Source organism: Diospyros lotus, chromosome 3, assembly GCF_014633365.1.
Source record: "Diospyros lotus cultivar Yz01 chromosome 3, ASM1463336v1, whole genome shotgun sequence".
Lineage (NCBI taxonomy): Eukaryota > Viridiplantae > Streptophyta > Magnoliopsida > Ericales > Ebenaceae > Diospyros > Diospyros lotus.
Window position 1 is genome coordinate 18,495,091 of NC_068340.1, and position 19,358 is coordinate 18,514,448.

Here is a 19,358-nt window from a genome sequence, read left to right on the forward strand (position 1 = left end):
TTACAACTACTATAACAAAATATAATAAACTATGTAACAGAAAAACTAAATCTCTTCTACACCCCCCACCCCAAAAACTCTATATATGTACAAGTGTGACATAAGTCATCCACTTGCAAATGAAAAAATAAAATATTTTAAATAAAAATTTATTAATTGACAATTGATAATAATTGTCTAATTTTTATATTTTCATAAGACAAAATTTAAGCAGAAGCTAAAATTAACAAAGTGATAAAATTAAGTACTTTATACTTACAAACTCATGAGATCAAATCTTAGTGTATTTATTTTTATTTTTATTTTTTAAAACAAAAAATATAAACATGATTTCATGAGAGCAAAATACTTTATTTATTTATATAAGGGTATAGATATAAATACATAAACCCTAAACATAAAAAAATATTATCTATTCTAAAAAAGATATATGACATTATTTTACAAAAAGGGTTGAGTCCAGATTTCCCGAGCCCGCCCTCACCCCAACCCTAGGGTGCGAGATGGGGTATTGGGATATGGGGTTGAGACTACCCATCACGTCCCGTCTCGTCCCACCCCCCAATTACCAATACTAGCTGACTATCATATTAAAACACCAATATCAAGATATTGGAGCAAAGATAAATTAGGAATGCAAGCAAGAAGATGGGCATTCTATCCGTACCCTCAAAGGTGGGCGAGTTTTCAAAAGCCAAAATCTCAAATCAAGATTAAAAAACAAAACAAAAACTAATCAAAAGGAAAAAAGGAAAGAAGGTGAACGTGTTAAAGTTGGTACTGCAAATGCCACATTAATCCTCATCCAACACATATCGACAGACAGATTTAGCAGTAAATTTAATCTTTAGAGAAGACAACCTTACAACAACTAGAAGCAAAGCACACCTCTTCTGTCAGCACAATTTATTCGACTAGTATTTATGCTTCCAACCACTAACACAGGGGTTTACAAGTCTAGGCAGACATCTAGAAACGAGGCTCAAAGATGCAGACATATACAAGGGATAGAAAGTGACATCATTTTTGGAAAGAAGAATGAAATTGAAGCCACATATTTACAAATGCATCAACCAACAAAAAATGAGAACAAAAGAGAAGAGCCATGTAAGTAAGTACATTTGTCCCATCTTAATCTCCTGCTTTACTCGGGCTGGCAGAATGGTTTGGTCCCCATATGCGAATTGTTTGGTCATCACTTGCTGATGCTAGCATTTGAGGCTTCTTAGGGTTCCAGCTTACGCAATTGACAGTCATTGAATGTCCACCGAGGACCTCAATGGGATTAGATCTTTGCCGGTTCCATATATAAACCTGCTAAGAGAACATTCGAATTTGTGACTGCTGGGAATATCGAACACAATCAATGTCTTAATACATATATGGATGTACTCAGGACGTCATCTGTTAAAACAAGTCATGAAGTTGCACCTGTGAATCCTCACTGCCGCTTGCGATAAATGCGCTGTTCAACCCACCAAAGCAGGACCTGATAATGAACGTGTGTTGCTTGTGGCCCTTGAACTTCAAGGGTTCTGCCCATTTCCCACTAACGTCCCACATATGGATCTCTTGACTCTTGAGGTTGACTATAAGGAACTTACTGTCCCCAGATATGGAAAGGGATGTGATTGGGTGCTCCTCACATATTAATTGTTCGGCATTTGTTGCTACATTTAAAATTCGGATTTCATTATCTGAAAATACACTGACAAGGTTTTCTCCATCTGGTGTCACAGCAAGATTTGAAACACTAGGCATCCTAGTGCCTCTCCAAGCCTTAATCTCATTACCCTCACAGTCCCACATGTAAATGCCCTTCTCTGCATCAGAGCTGCCACAGACAAATCGTTTTGAATCCGGGAACCAGGCACATGTGCTAACAATGAAGTCTTGATCACCAAAAGTGTGCTTGTATGTACCTGTTTCTGCATCCCATAATTTGAGGACTTCCTTATTTCCACATGTAAGCAACATCGTGTCATCAGGGCTCCATGCTAAAAAGAACACTGGTTTTTGGTGGTTTTGAAGCGTGTGTTTCAATGTTAATTTACCATCTTCCAGCACCTTGCAAAAAAATGCCGAATACAAATTGAGGTAGCATGAAATCTAAAGCTCAAGTTGTGCAACAAGAAATGGAAAAGCAGAAAAGTTAGACAAAGCATAAATCCAACAGTAGATTGACTCAATACAAATCTGTAACTAATATGAAAAAGAAATAAAAAATTAAAAAAGATCAGCAGAGGGTAAGAGTTTATCTAGTTGGTAAAAAAATTGGCACTGTACAGTTAAGCCAATCATCAGATAAAATAAATTGAATATATAGAGTGATGGAGCTGAAATCAAGATGCATATTGAAAATAATACTTTCCGATGATTTGAGAACAATATATAGGCAGGAGAAAGCACAAATTAGGAAGCCATTGACTACACAAACTCTAGACTAGGAAATGATTGAAAAGAGGAATCAAACTATGAAAGGAAATACTACAAAAGGAAACACACGTAATCCTCCCAATCTGATTGGATTATGACAATCTTCTAACACTCCCCCTCAAATTAGTAAATAGATATCTACCATTCCCAACTTGTTAACATTTGACTCAAAGTCTGGCTTCAGCATGGCTTTTGCAAGAAGGTCAGCTTCCTACCACTTTGTTGGAACATAGTGTCCTACCACTTTGTTGGAACATAGTGCCAGGAAAATGTCCCATTATCAATTTCTAACTTGATAAAAGTTTTTGTCAATCCTCACATGCTTCATCTTTTTGTGTTAAATAGGATTATGAAGTATGTTGATGGTGGATTTACTATCACTTTATAACTTCATAGGTTCTTCCAGTGTTGTTAAAGGCGCGCCTAGGCGCAAGGCCCCTCAAGGTGTAGCCATCTCGCCTTGCCATGTCCAGGCGAGGTGAGATCTAGCCAGGCGCGCCTCCCTCAGGCGCACATGCCCAGTTGAAAAATCAGCATGTTTTATTTTTTAAACATTTTTGTTAAAATTTAAAGAGATAAAATAATAAAATATAATATTGAAAAGTCAACAAAACTCAAAAATATGATGCTCCAGCTCATCTAATTTCTAGAAGGCCAAGAGAAGACCACACCTCCAAGGCTCCAAAACTCTCTTACGCAACACTCGTTTCTCTCACGCAACACAACAACTGCAACTCCTCAAGTTCTTCTCCAGTTCTGATTGAGGTGCTTCTGCTTCTCCAGTCCAAGGTAACATATCGACAATCCCTGCTTCTTCTTCTTCTTCTTCTTACGCTATTGGCAGCTGCTAGCCTGCTTCTTCTTTGGCAATCCTTGTTGCTTCTTCTTCTTCTTCTTCTTCTTCTTCTTATTACGCGGCTACTTCTTAATCTTACGTTGCTGCTATCCTTCTTCTTCTTCTTACACGGCTGCTTCTTATGTTGTTGCTATCCTCCTGCTCCTCCTCCTTCTTCTTCTTCTTCTTCTTCCACTGTTGCTAAAATAATAATTCTTCTTCTTCTTCTTCTTCTTCTTCTTCTTCTTACGCTACTGCTACTGCTAGCCTGCTTATTCTTCTTCTTCTTCTCTTCCTCTGCTTCTTCTTCTTCTTTCTTACGTTGTTGCTACTTCTTCTTCTTCTTCTTACGCTGCTACTACTGCTAGCCTGCTTCTTTTTCTTTTTCTTCTTCTCTTCCTCAGCTTCTTCTTCTTCTTTCTTACGCTGCTACTACTTCTTCTTCTTCTTCTTCTTCAGTTTTTTTTTTTTTTTAATTTTTATTTGTTGATGCCTACTGCTACTTCTTCTTCTTTTTTGTTTTTCTTTTAACATTTTTTCGCATAATTTAGCCTTAGTCTTTACAAATTTTCAAGTATACTCATATAGAACTGCAGCATTTAGAAATAGAATAGAAGTTTTAATCCTTAATCGGATTTAATTTGCTGAAATTTACAGGTATGTCATGAAGTTATTTTTATGTTGTGATTTATTTAATATATGTTGAATTCTTGAATTTTTTGATAACATAAATGTTGATATGTGATTAGGATCTATTTTATGACTTATTATTCAATTAAGAAGTATATTTTTCTTTCTTCTTAGTCAGCATGTGCCTTGCACCTGCCAGGCGCGCGCCTCGCCTTGCGCCTCAGGCTCCAAGACCCTTTGCGCCTTAGTACGTCTTGGGCCTTTAACAACACTGGGTTCTTCCATTTGAATAGATAGATTTTGCAGAAATCCACTAATCAAAATTAGTTACACACTCCTTGAGTGATTGCCTTCTATTCAACCTTAGCACTACTTCTTGCAATCATTGTTTGTTTCTTGCTTTTCCAAGTCACCACATTTCCTCATATTTTTGTGCTATACCCAATAGTGGATTTCGTGTCTTCAACTGAACCTGCCCAATATGCATTTGCATAACACTCAACACCTCGTTGGTCATTTTTTCTAAATAGTAAACCCTTCCGCAGAGTACTCTTTAGGTAGCGAAGAATCCGACTCCCTGCACACCCCTTTGGTCATTTTTACTGAATAGTAAACCAGTACTCTTTAGGTAACGAAGAATCTAATTCACTGCTTCTAAATATCTCTTTGTGAGAGCATGCATGAATTGACTTACAACATTGATGCTATAAGCAGTATTAGGTCTGGTGAGAGATAAGTAGATTAATTTCCCCATAAGGTATAGATATCTCTCTCTTTCAACTGGTGGATCCTCTTCAGTAATTTTTTGCTTCCATTTTCAATCTAGGGGAGTCCTCGTAGGTTTGCATCCCAATTTCCTCATCTCCTTCAATAGGTTCAAGGTGTACTTCTTTTGGAAAAAAAAGATGCCTTTATTACTCCTAGCAATTTCCATTTCAAGAAAGTATTGTAGGTGCCCAAGGTCTTTTACTTTAAATTATGCTTACAATTAACCTTTGAGTCTGATAATTTCTTGTGTGTCATCCCCAATAATCACCATATCATCTACATAGACTATAAGCATAATCCTGTTCCATCCTTAGACTTTTTCACAAAGAAAGCATGGTCAGCCTGACTTTGAGTGTAACCAAACTGCTTCATAGCTGTATTGAATCGAGTAAACCACACTCTAGGGGATTGTTTTAGTCCATACAAGGCCTTTCTCAATTTACACACCATGCTTGCTCTGTCCTCTTCAAACCCAAGAAAAAATTTCACATATACCTCTTCTTCCAAGTTTCCATTTAGGAATGCATTCTTTACATCGATTTGGTGTAAGTCCTAGTCCAAATTGGCCGCAAGAGAAATAAGGACTAATAGAATTCAACTTGGCAACAAAAGCAAACGTTTCCTCCTAGTCTATACCATAAGTCTAAGTGTACACCTGAGCAACCAGTCTTGCCTTAGTATCTGTCTGTATTTCCATTAGCATTCAGTTTTGTGATAAAAATCCACTTACACCCAGTGTTCTAAAAAGCGCTAGGCGCTAGTCAGGCGGCAGACTAGCGCCTAGGCCGCCTAGGTACTGCCTAGAATTTTTTATATTTTTTATTAATACATTAACAAATATTAAAATAAATAATGTAACACTACTTGTTGATTGTAATAACAAAGGCAGCAACAAGGAGACAACTGGGGTGCGAGCAAATATTAAACTGACGAGGCTCGGTGCTGCAGCAAGGAGCAGCAACCTACCGCTTAATGCTTGATGATTGCTGCAACAGCAAGCACGCAAGCTTGCGTTGCTGCTTGCTGTTGGTGGTGGAGGTGGAGGAAGATGGATACATACTAGAGGAAGACAAGATCGATGACGAGAAAGGTGACCAACATATGAGATTGGCAGTGACAAGAGAGAACGACCAAGAGATGAGATCGGTGGCGGCGGCGACGGCGAGAGAGAGAGAGAGAGAGAGAAACAATCCGAGACGAACAACTAGAGAGAGAAAGGGTAAAGGGAAATAAAGAAGGGAAAGGGGAAATAAAGAAAGGAAAGGCCGCGCACGACCTAGGTGGCCCAGGCCGCGCGTGACCTAAGCGGCGACCCAGGCAGCTAAGCGCTGCGTAGGCGCTGTCATGGCCCGATTAATCGGGCTCGGTGCCTAGGGGTGCCAAGCAGCCCTTAATCGAGGCAGCCAGTGGCTGTCAAACGCCTAGGCGGCCACCTAGGCCGCATTTTCGAACACTGCTTACACCCCACAGCCTTCTTTCCTTCTGGTAAAGGAACAATATCCCAAGTCTTGTTCTCATTCAATGCTATCATTTCCTCCATCACAGTTGCCTTCCAATTTTGATCCTAAAGAGCTTCATACACATTGTTAGGAATCTCCATATGGTCTAGTTTTGAGGTGAATGCCCTAAACTTTGGGAAGAGCTTAGAGTAAGTAAGATAGCTGCATATGGGGTATTGGGTGTAGGACCTTACTCCTTAGAGCAATAGGCATATCCAAATCATCAACCATACACTTACCTTCTCCAAACTGTGTGTCTTCCACTTGATTTGGCTTTGGGTCTAGTGGTTGGCTTTGCTGAGGAACTCGTGGTCTTCTAGAGTAGATTGTAAGCTCTTCTTGAGATATTTTTTCAGCTTCTCTCCCTTGACCAATCACCAGTCTGGGTCCAGGTTCAAATTGTTGGACAAAGAGTTCTTGGGGTGTGGGATTAGGAAGCGAAAGATAAATTGGAAGAGAAATAGATGGGTCCCAATGATGGTCTTCAGTTGAGATTTCCCCTTGAAGAAAAGCATTGGGGAAGAAGGGTTGGTTTTCCAAAAAGGTGGTATCATAGGAAATATATAAGCATCTGGAAGTAGGGTAGTAGCACTTGTACCCTTCTTGAGTAGGAAAGTAGCTAAGAAAGATGCATTTATAGGGCTTGGAATCAAGTTTTCCTAGAGTAGGATTGGGATTATGGACAAAGATCGTGCATGGAAAAATTTTGGGTGGAAGGGAATCAAGGAGCAAGACATAAGGAAACTCTTGACTTAAACAACGGAGGGGAGTTTGAAAATGACGGGTTTTGGAAGGAAGAAGATTGATAAGATAAGTAGCAATGAGAACAACTTCCCTTCAAAAATGGTTTGGAACTTTGGTAGTGAACATGAGGGAGAGGGAAACTTCAAGAATATGACGTTTTTTTTGCTCAGTAATACCATTCTGTTGAGGAGTATGCAAATAGGAGTTCTGATGAAGAATACCATATTCCACAAGGTAGTCATTGAATTCATGGGAGAAATACTCCTTACCATTGTCAAAACAAAGAATTTGAATTGGCGACAAGTTTATGCAACAAGCTTGGGACATGAAAGACAGATTCTAGCTTTAACCCGGATAAGTTCAAATTTCCAATTCCAACAACAATTGAAGAGCTCCCATCAGCCATAATAATTTTTACCTCTCCACACTGTTCATATGAAGAAAAGCAAGTGGATGACCCAGTCATGTGGTTGGATGCCCCTGAACTAACAATCCATTCATTACTATTTACCTATTTTGACAAAAAGGATGACCGAGTGTTACCTTTTTGGGCAACATTTGCAACAGTGGAAGGAGCAAGTGATTCCAATTTGGACAAAGTTAGTAGGTTTTTAAAGATATCCATTTGTTCATCTCAATGAAAAGGGAGTGCAGCCAGCCTCTTTTGGTCTATAGTGGACCCTGCAAAAAGTGCAGTAGCAGTTTGCCTTCATTGACATCTGGGTTTCCAATCTGGAGGTTTCCCATGAAGGTGCCAGCATGTCTCTTTGGTGTGATAGGGCTTGTGACAATGTTCACACCAAGATCTGTTCTCTTTACAGCGCTGGGGTCAAGAGTGGTTGCTCACATCTCCTCGATTTATAATTAGGGTAGATCCAAGTTGGGTCTCTCCCCTCTCATTGGATTTGTGTCCAACATCACCTTCCTTCGGCTTTCTTCCCTCCTTACCATGGCAAATGCTTCTTTGTTAAGCCCCTGAAGGAAATCAAGCACTCTTTCTTTCTCCAACATTTGGTATACAGAATACCATCATTGGAACACTTCCATTTAATTGTGTAAAATAAATCTATTTCTTGTCATAACTCAATTAAAGTGTTGAAGCATTCGGTGACTGACCTATTTCCTTGCCAAGTGTTATAGGGGGCAGAATGAATTTTGAAGGATTGGACAGAATTTTGGGGATTGAAGTACATTTCTTGAACCGTTGTCTAAATCTCATAGGCTGTGTTGTAGAATAGGTATGTCCTACCAATTTTCAATTCCATGGAGTTGATCAGCTACGCCATAACTATGGAATTTTCAACCTCCCAAGTCTTGCATGCCAATTTGGTCGCAAGTGGAGCATCAGTTTCACCCATCAAGTAGCCCATCTTCCTCTTGCCTTTGATTACTAGAAGGACCGACTGAAACAACTCACGGACGTTTAACTCGTTGAGTTTGTGTTGGGTGATTTGAATGGAGGGATTAAAGTTAAAGGTTTGGAAACTTGGAGTTGATTGAATAAGGCTCACTATGCTGGTCGGATTTGGGTTGGGGATGTGGTTGGAGTAGGTGTCCATGAACTCTACGTTGGTCAGCGATGAAGGAATGTTTTCCATGAGGCCAAATCTGGTTTTCATTTAGCGGTGGATGACGTTGTTGGACAGCTAGCCTGGTCAAACTAGTTTGAACGTGGCAATAGTGGTTGGAGTTGGTTGCAATGACAGTGTTTAGGGATGGTTGCGACGATTGTCCTAGGCGTTGCTAAGGGTGACCACGACGGTTGGGCTAGGTGCGGCGACTAGGGTTCAGTCATAGCTAGGTCTGGTCGCGAAGACTGGAGCTTGAGCGCAACTAGATTTGGTCTCGGCTAGGTCTAGTCACTTGGGGTTTGGTCACGGCTAGGTCTAGTCGCAATGGCTGGGGTTTGGTCGCGGCTAGATCTGGCTGAGGCACTAGAACCTGGACGGCGATGAAGGATCGAAACCTAGACAGCTAGGGTTTGTAGTTGTGCTCTAATACCATGAAATCAAGATGTATATTGAAAATAATACTTTCCAATGATACAACCATTGGATTTGAGAACAATATATAAGCAGAAGAAAGCACAAATTAGGAAGCTATTGCTTGCACAATCTCTAGACTAGAAAATGAATGAAAAGAGGAATCAAACTATGAAAGGAAATACTACAAAAGGAAACATAGGTAATCCTCCCGATCTAATTAGATTCTGACAATCTTCCAACAATAGCCATCACCAAAAATTAGTGAGTCAACCAAGTCTAGGAATTTTTTATTTTCTTGTCAGGTACTAGATGTGTCCTTGGACTAGGATTGTTAAAATTCAACCATGTTTTTGAATAAGGATCATAAACATAAGAAGCATATTTGAATTGCCATACTTGGTATAAACAACTAAAACATGGTTTCCTAAAGTCACAGGTATGAAAGCTTTTTGTCCACACACAGCATAAGAAATTTGAAAGTTGACATGTGGGAAAACATATATATATATATATATATATTCATAAGTAAAATGTTTCCATTATCTTTCTCTTTCTTTCTGGAGATAAGTATCTCTAAATGTTTCCAATGTTTGGCATTAGGCTCAGTTACCAAGCTAAAAATATTCACACCTCACCTGAATGGGCAGTTGGAGTCACTCAAGCAACTAAAAGATTAAGTGTCCAACTTTCCAAAGGTGCTTGGTTAAGAAGTTTTTACTTCCTGGACAAGGGAAAAGAAGAGTGAAAAATATGGAGTAATAGTCAGTCTCCTGATCAGAGTGGTGTATGACAAAAGATGAACAATAATATGCAAAAAAGTTCCCATCTGTTTTACAGTTTCTGTATCTGCTATTCGGGTGTTCAATAATTGCACAAAAAGATCTATTGACCATTGGAGAAACATTACAAACATCATGCCTATGAAATTACACATTTCAGCTAAGGCCTGAATAATAATGTGTAGCAATTATCTGCAATATTCTACATTTCAGCTAAGGCATAAATAATACTGCATAGCAATTATCCGCAATTACTATCAGTTCCGGTAAAAATATACTCAAGCTTAAGGGAAAAAAAATGACTGATGAGGAACTATAACATGGTGAACATTTTCACTAAAGACAAGACAAACCAACAGCCAAGTCTAGTTCTGTGATAACTGATCCCTATGTAGCATAAGCACGAGCAACTCCTGCAACAGGCACAGAATGCCTGATTCTATTCTCACTACTTCAGGAAATGTTAATGAAACATTATGACAAGGAACTGAACAAATAATTTTGGAAGAAATTACTTGATTTCTTAATTCCAACAATCGGCTTTACAGAACATTTATACAAGAGATCTTTCTATCTTAGGCTATACATGAATAGAAAACTTAGGCTATACAAAAATAGGAAACTACCAAAAAACTAAAGCAGAAAGTTGACCTAAGATAATTCCTTTGATTACTCTTCTAATTTGGGGATTTAATCTTTTCAATCATTCCCTCTAAATCAAGGATTGATTTCCGGATTCCAATACTTCTCCTCAAGTTGGTGAATAGATGTCAATCATTCCTAACTTGCTTACTGTTGGAAAAGATAAGAAAAGAATGAGTTCAAGTTATGGACGGGAGGCTAAGAGATAAGGCTGTTATGAGAGAAAATATAGGAGAATTACAGACTAAAAGGATAAATGGATGAGAAGAAGTCAAGTTCAAAATTTTGTTTTAATCTATAATATTTGAATGTAGTGTTGTTTGAATTTGTTGTATCCTATCCCTATACTTTAGGAGATGTTTTAGGATATCTTGTGTATATATTTCAACCCACATATCAATGCAAAGTGAGGAAAACATTTATTTTTCATTCAGCCTCCAAAACACCCAAGATGACTTTCCTACTCATGCTGATTATTTCTCTGTTCATGGTATCAGAGCCACCAGTTCTTGTGGCAGACATTTCTTCTTTATCTACAAATTGTAGAGTTCTTTAGGTGCATGCCGTGGATGAAACCCAAGCAGCTAGTGAGACGTCCACCACTATCCCTCACTTGATTTTATGTACAAAAGTTCCAGCTGTTCCAATGACTCTCGACAGTCAATTCCCTCTAGAATACTCAGCATAAACTGAATGGAACCAACTTTAAAGAACGGTCCCAATCGGGTTTGCTGGTAATTAAGGGAAAAGGGAAGGTTGGTTACCTTATAGGAGTAGTCCCCAAGCCTGACAGTGAATCAGTAACCTACGGCATTTAGGAAGCTAAAAATTCTATTGTCATGGCCTAGTTGATTAAGTCTATGGAGTTGAAGATTGGAAGGACAGGCTGACAAGCCTCTAGACTAAGACTTGAATTACCTGAACATATAAGAGAATTGAGGAAGAGAGAAAGAGAGGGAAAGACAGAGAGAATTTGGAGGGAGAATTGGAGGGAAAGAATTAAATATTATTTTCCTTGAATGAATTCCCGTCCTCAAGAGCCTAAGCCTTTTAAAGGCCATCTCTCTTGCAGTTATAGCCATACAGCGAGGGTAAACTGCTCCTTACAGTATAATTGAATCAGTTAGCTACTGTCTACTTTTAAAAAATTGAAAAAAATACAAAATTGACCCTTAGGTCGTGACACTCCCCTACCCTTCAATAGCATTCTTGTCCTCAAGAATTCTTCAAAGTAGGTTGTGGTAGCTCTGAGAAATTTCTTCAACAACTCAGGGAGGTATTCCCAGGTGGTATGGTCAGGCTAGAGGTGCAACCATTGGACCAAAACTTGGATGAGGGCACTGCTCCTTGGTGCACCACCCTCTTGTCTAAGATAGTCTTGGGTTCCAAGTGCTCCTCCAATTCATTTTCGATCTCTGGTAGCTGTGGGCTCGTGGATGCCCCATGTTCAATGGATCTCTTAAGCAAAAAAACATAGAACACAGGACGCACATGTATCCCTTCGGGTAGGCCTTAGTTTGTAAGCCACATTCCCTACCTTGGCTTTGATGACATAGGGCCTGAAATACTTGGAGTTGAGCTCGAATTAGGTGTGGATGTGAAAGGCTATTGCAGGAACCTCTTCACCTTAAGAAACACCTTGTCTCCCACTTCAAAATCCATGTCACTCCTTCTGTCTACTGCCTACTTCATCCTATTTTGGGCATCAATTAGCTCCCACTTAAGGTTAGAGAGCATTTCCCTTCCAACTCGTTGCTTTGGTGAAGCACATGTACCACAAATAAGTTTCTAAGCATTGATTTACCCTCTCCGTTTGGTCATTGGATTGAGGGTGGTAAGCAGTTGACAGCTGCAAACCTACTCCCAACTTCTTATATAGCTCCTACCAGAAGTTGCCAGTGAAAATCCTATGTCTGTCAGACACAATGGTTTTAGGGACCCCATGTAGCTTGATCACCGAATCTAGGAACACCCTAGCCACTTCTTGTATTGAGAATGGGTGCATTAGGTTGAGGAAGTGCCCAAATTTTGTCAACCTATCAACAACTACCAATATCACATCCTTACCTTCAGACTTGGGTAGGCCCTCCATAAAATCCATGGTTATACCTTCTCGTGCCTGCTTCGATACTTCTAGGGGTTGCAGTAGGACAAGGTATGGCACCTACTCATGTTTGCACCTCTAGCATGTTTCACAGGCTAACACAAAACTCATTACATCTTTTTTTTTTTTTTTTTTTTGCCATAGCCAAAAAAATAGTTGCTTGATCTTGTGATAAGTGGCTTGGATCCCTAAATGACCCCCTAAGGGTGAGCAATGTAAGGATTTCAAAATCTTCTCTTTCAACTCCTTGTCATCTCCTATCACCAACGCCCTTGAAACTTAATGAGACCATTGGACAGTGAGTAGCCATTTTCCCGTTCTGCTTGAATCACCAATTTGGCTAGAAAGGACTACATCCAATCTATATGTTCATAACTCTGCTCCACCTCTTTCACCCACTCCGGAACTATTGCAGTAATCCCATGGCATTGGCCCCCATCTTCTCTATCTTCCTTTAGGGATAGTGCATCTACAACTACATTCTCCTTACCCTTGCAGTAAAAGATGGCGTAGTCTAGACCCATCAGTTTAGACACCCCCTTCCTTTGTAATTGGGACTACAATCTTTGTTGGGACAAAAACCTTAGGCTATCATGATCTGTCTTGATTACGAACGGATTGCCCTCTAGATAATGCCTCCATTTGTCCACTGCTTTCAACACAACCAATAGTTCTTTGTCATATACACTCCAACCCAGGTGCTTAGGCCTCAAAGCTTGGCTGATGTAAGCGATAGGCCTTCCTCCTTGCATTAACACCGCATCAATCCCCTTTTCACACACATTTGTCTCCACCACAAACTGCTTAGTGAAATCTGGAAGGGCCAACACCGGGGCTTGCGTCATGGCATTCTTTAGAGTTAAGAAAGCTGCTTCTACTAGGGGGATTCTAGATAAACCCTTCCTTAAGCAAATCTGTCAAGGGCTAGCTAATCACTCCATAGTACCTTATGAACTTGCGATAGTAACCTGTTAATCCCAAAAATCCCCTAAGTTCCCTCACTGTCAAGGGTCTAGGCCACTCCACCATTGTTTTAACCTTGTTGGTGTTAGTATTAGTGCCCCAATGCTAGACTTAGATGGCATCTGGTATTTATATTTATGGAACTAATTATGTAATTCTTGCAATATGTAATAAAATATGCTTTCATATTTGAGGTCATATCTTCATTCATAGCTCTCCAATCATTATATATGAATGAGTCCTTAGATTTCCTGTTGAATGTCGTATTCTTAAGTATTAAGAATATGTGACAATTGACCTTTGTAATACGGACATCTTAATAGTTATTCCCAATTCTTAGACTTCTTAGATGAGGACTATGATTAGTCGAGTACGGACTGGCACATGGGATACTACATTTGATTAGTATGAGATGCTAATGATAAAGGATAGTGAGTCGCATGCCATAATTCATGAGATGGATATAGTATACATGTAGGTAGGTGTTAGTAGAACACTTACTGAATATGACGCACGTGATAGATCACATGGCTCAGATGATCTATGATCTATCACAGACTTCGATTGTGTTACTGGTCTTTTGACCGGAGGCAACACAATTATCTCATATGTCGATGATGGGGATTTGCCATTGCTAAGGACCATCTAGTTATCGGGTGGGAGATGCACTGTGTGGTCCATGTGTAGTGGCATATGGAGACAGGTGATTGTTAATGGGATCCATCGACCTCCAGCGTGAGATGAGCATCCTATGCGATCAGTGATAGTCTTGATTGCAGAAACCCCTGGCCAGGGTACACTTGATTGGAACGTGTTCCATTGTCAGAAAGAATTCCAATGTGTCGTCTCAATCTCACCACACTGATTTTAGCATAATCATCGAGTTAGTGAGTTTGATCAGTCCATGACTCTCACTCAATCGAGATGATAACGGATGGACGGATTATAATACACGGAAATCGAAAACCCAAATAGGTTATATTCTGAAGTAAGACTTCATTATTGGTAGTATCGCCCTGATATAATGCTAGTTGTCACTCAGGGTCTTTCAAGGTACTTCGAGGAGATGGAGAGATTCTCGTTGTAGACCAAAAGTGTTTGGTCATTGTCAAGGTGGTTGACGTACCCTGATTGCTACTTAGTAGTGAACCTAGAAGGTCACACGCATATCCGGGTGTGATGGTTGACTAAGCAATTAAGGTTGAAACCGTCATTAAGAGTTAATGACGTTGTCGTTAAGAGTTAACAGATCGGGTTAAATGATTAATTAATAAGGAGCAATCGTCAAGAGTTGACGGGCATGCCGTTAAGAGTTAACGGGGGCCTTAGTGTCATTATGAGATAATGAAAGTGCTATTAAGAGTTAATAGCGGGCCTAGATGCAATTTTTGAAAATTTTGGATAAAAGGGCCAAAACAATCGACAGGCTAGGGAACCGGTTGACCAGTTTCAAGAGAAACGATCGACAACTCCTTTCGAGCGGTCGACTGGTCCTGTTGCAGAGGTCACGACTGCACGATCGATTTGTCGTTTTTTGCAACAAAAATTGGGACACGTGGCATAGGAGGACGATGGGAAGATGAGAGGCTCGAAGACATGCATCCTTCTTGTCGTCCCTTGGTCCCCCCCTCTCTCTCCTAGTCAGTTTTGTCCAATTGGGTGGGTTTTGGGATTCTAGGGTTTATATATTTGATATATAAACAAAATGTGAGAACTGTTACATAGAGTTGTGCTCCCAAAAACCCTAGCCCAAATCCCTTTCCTTCTAGAGAGCCTAAAACCCTCTCTGATTTGCCCTTTCTTCCATTGTTCCTCTTGCTTCCTCATAGCTATTGTAGCTATTGTTCTTGATAGTAAGACTATCAAACTTGAGAAGCCCTTTGATTTGAACCCATTTGAAATCCAGCCCTAATCTCACTTACTCTCTCTGTCTATCACAAAGAGAGAGTGTTGGGATTCACTATCTCACTGGAGCGTGGACTCGATAAGCCCCTCATAGTTTCGGGGGACAGTTTCAGTCTAACCAAAATTTGTTCAGGAGCTGCATGGAGCAAGGAGTTGCTGTCATCAGGAGCATTTCAGCCTCTACATCGGCTTTCAAGAGTTGAAAGATATATCTACTAAACCCCCTATGGCATAGTTTAGTTTTTTGAATAGCATACGAACATTGAAACGAGTCTTGCAAGGGGGTTTTTGATTTTTCTTTCCGCTGCCATTTCATTGGTTTTTCGAAAAAGTTATGAAAATCCGGTTCAACCCTTGCATTGATACTTCAATAGTTGGCATTTCTCATCAGTTGGGATCAGTTTTGACTCCCTCTCCTGATATGATATGCCCCAGATAGATCATTGGCAAAAATACATTTGGATAGCTTGACATACAAGTGGTGATCTCTAAGGACCTCAAATGCAGTTTTAAGGTGGGCTAGGTGTTGTTCCAAGTTTGGGTTATAGATAAGAATGTCATCAAAGAACACTAGAATGAACTTTCAAAGATAGGGAGCAAATATTTGGTTCATAAGGACTTGAAAGGTGGCTAGGGCATTTGTCAGCCCAAAGGGCATGACAACAAATTCATATAGGGCCAAGTGAGTGTGAAAAGTTGTTTTTGGAATATCTGTGGGTTTCATCTGAATTTGGTGGTATCTGGACCTAAGATCAAGTTTAGAAAAGATCTTAGCCCCTGCAAATTCATCAAGTAAGTCATCGATGAGGGGAATGGGAAATTTGTTTTTTATGGTGTGAGAATTGAGTTGACGATAGTCAACACAAAATCTCCAAGGTCTATCTTTCTTTTTCACCAACAAAACAGGTGAAGCAAAGGAACTTTGGCTAGGTTGAATAAATGAAGTGACTAACATGCTAGAGATTTGTTTTTAAATCTCTGCCTTTTGTGTGGGTGAGTATTGATAGGCTCGAATGTTCACTGGAGTAGTATGGGGTCTAAGGGGTATGGCATGATCCAAGGGCATTCAGGGAGGCAGGGAATTTGGTTCATGAAATAGGTCCTTAAAGTTTTCCAGTAGTACATGCAAGCTATCTAAAGTAGTAGTTACCTTAGAATGGGTGGCATGGGAGCCCTTCCTCTCCTCTGGTAGAACCTTTGCTACAACAACAACAACATATCCAGCCTTTATCCCACTATGTGGGGTCGGCTACATAAATTCTAGACTTCCATGCATTTCTGTCTTTTATCATATCCTCATTTAGATCCATATATTTCATATCAAATTTTAATGTTTCTCCCAAAGTCTTCTTGGGTCTACCTCTACCTCTTTTTGTGACTAATTGTTCCATTTCATCAACTCTCCTCACAGGAGCGTCTCTTAGTCTCCTTCTCACATGACCAAACCATCTTAATCTAGTCTCTCTCATCTTCTCCTCGATTGGCACTACTCCTACCTTATTACGAATAACTTCATTTCTAATTTTATCCTTTCTTGTATGTCCGCACATCCATCTTAACATCCTCATCTCCGTTACACTCGTCTTTTGTTCATGCTGGTATTTGACTGCCCAACATTCTGAGCCATACAGCAAGACTGGTCTTATAGCTGTCCTATAAAATTTTCCTTTCAATTTTAATGGGATTTTACCATCACATAACACCCCCGATGCATTTCTCCATTTTAGCCAACCTGCCTTAATTCTATGTGCGACATCCTAGTGGATTTCTCCATCTTTTTGAATCACTAATCCCAAATATCGAAAATAGTCTTTTCTTTGTAAGATTTGGTCTTCTAATTTTATTATAACATCATCCACTCTTGCATTTTTACTAAATTTGCATTCCATATATTCTGTTTTCTTTCTACTTAATTTAAATCCCTTAGATTCTAAATTGTTTCTCCACAACTCAAACTTAGTGTTCACTCCTTCTTTTGTTTCATCCACCAACACTATGTCGTCTACAAATAGCATACACCATGGCACATCTGTCTGAATATCTTTAGTGAGTTCATCCATTACTAGGGCAAATAAGTATGGACTTAGTGCAGAACCTTGATGCAGTCCTATTGTAGTTGTAAATGGTTCAGTATCCCCTCCGCATGTTCTGACCCTTGTCTCTACACCATGATACATGTCCTTAAGGGCTTGTATATAGGCTATTTTGACTCATTTCTTCTCTAAAACCCTCCATAATACTTCTCTGGGGACCCTATCATAGGCCTTTTCTAGATCTATAAACACCATATGTAGGTCCTTTGCTATCCTGTTTAATTCCTCTCCTTCTATGGCATGTATCGAATAGAGCTGGGATATATGTCCCCTCTTTTTCTCCAACAGCTTCTACAACTTACTCCCCTTGTTCCAAACTTCCCACCAGCGTTAGCTTCTTGCACCCCATTTCCATTGTCACCTCTAGCTTGTTAAAGTAAAAGGTTAATGGGCTAACCGTCTTCATCCAATCCACCCCGAGCACAATATCACAGCCACCCAACTCCAAAATCCTTAGATCAGCCTTGAACTCATTCCCCTACATCATCCAAGTGAAATCCACACATTTATAGTGGTTGTACATTTTGTGTCCATTGACCACGGTCACTGATACGGGGGTAATGTGGGTAAGTTTACACCTCAACTCCTTGGTTGTAGCTTCATTCAGGAAGCTGTGGGTGCTACCACTATCTATTAGCACCATGAGCTTCTTCTTCCCCACTTGGCCCTTAACTTTGATTATATTCCCCGTAGGACCTCCCTTTAAGGCATGGAAGGAAATCTCTCCTTCTGATCCTTGTTCCTCTTCAAGTACTTCTATTGGTGGTTCACCCTTCTTCTCATCTTCTTCTTCCTTATCCAACTCCTCTTCTTCATCTTTGTCCTCTCCTTCCATATTAAGCAAATGTCTTCTACACTGATTCCCCTAGCTATATTTCTCCCCGCATTTGAAACATAAACCCAACATTCTCCTTTGCTCCATAGTGGTGCTCCTGTTTACTACAGCATTGGATCCCCCCTTGTGCCCTCCTGAAGCTACTACAAGGACCATAGCCTTAGAAGTTCCCCCCACTAAAGGTCCCTCCTGTACGGAACGACTTGGTTACAACCTTGTTCTTCCTAAAAAATGGCTTTTTGTGTGAGTTCTTGTAGCCTAGCCTTCTCTGCTGCCTCCCTTACTATTGGAGAACTCAGAAAAGTGATAAGAAGAATCGGGAGATCATCTAGATGTGGTTCCAGTTTAAAAATAGATAATTCTAGAGTTTAAATGTTTTATTTTAAATTGTAGATATTGTTGTATAAGTTTAAATTTATTTCCTAAGTTTTAGGAGATAAATTTTCCTAGTTTCTAGAAAGTAGATAGTTTATGTCTTCTCCTAAATTGTAGGAGAATTATTAGTAGCTAGGGCGTATATATTTTCATTCGTACCTCTAGAATTAATTATTCAAGCTTTCCAGCTATCTCAAAGCTTGTTTCATGGTATCAGAGCTTACTCTTTGATCCTAAAGCAGCCTCTATTCGATTCTTCCGTCCTCCTCTTCAGCTCTATTTGTTTCTTTTGTCCACACCCCGTTTCATCAATGGCTGATACCCAACCTAATCCCACTCTAACTAAGGCTTCTACCACAAATTCTCCGATCAATCCACCTTCAAGTTCTACATCAAATCTTTCTAGCAACTCAATTGATCATCTTCCCATACAAATTACTCACCATAAGTTGAATGGGAGTAACTTTAAGGAATGGTTTCAGTCAGTTATGTTGGTGATCAAGGGAAAAGGCAAGGTTGGTTACTTAACCAACTCTACTGCTCCTCCACCGAGCATAGCAGCCACATATGGTACTTGGGAAGCTAAGAATTTCACCATAATGGCCTGGTTGAACAATTCGATGGGACCTAGAATAGAAAGAACTTACCTATTCTATAAAACCACAAAGGAAATATGGGATTTGGTCCAAGACATATACTCAGATTTGGAGAACTCATCCTAATGCTTTGAGATTAGATTTGCGATTAGGACCACACGACAAGGTA

At 39.8% G+C, this 19,358-nt stretch overlaps 1 protein-coding gene across 8 annotated transcripts in view; it reads right to left on the minus strand.

Annotated features, from left to right (window-relative positions):
• Positions 1-750: 750 nt before the first annotated feature.
• Positions 751-19,358, minus strand: part of LOC127797120 (WD repeat-containing protein WDS homolog) — a 28,822-nt gene continuing 10,214 nt past the window's right edge. For 7 of the 8 annotated variants that reach the window (XM_052329689.1, XM_052329683.1, XM_052329686.1 and 4 more), the window contains 2 exons: positions 1,432-2,067; positions 751-1,314 (listed from right to left, as the gene is read on the minus strand). In XM_052329689.1, coding sequence (XP_052185649.1) covers positions 1,132-1,314; positions 1,432-2,067 — 819 coding nt within the window. In that variant the 3' untranslated portion in view covers positions 751-1,131. Of the gene's footprint in view, positions 1,315-1,431; positions 2,068-19,358 lie in introns of those variants that run through there. The other variant, XM_052329690.1, reaches the window with a different exon arrangement.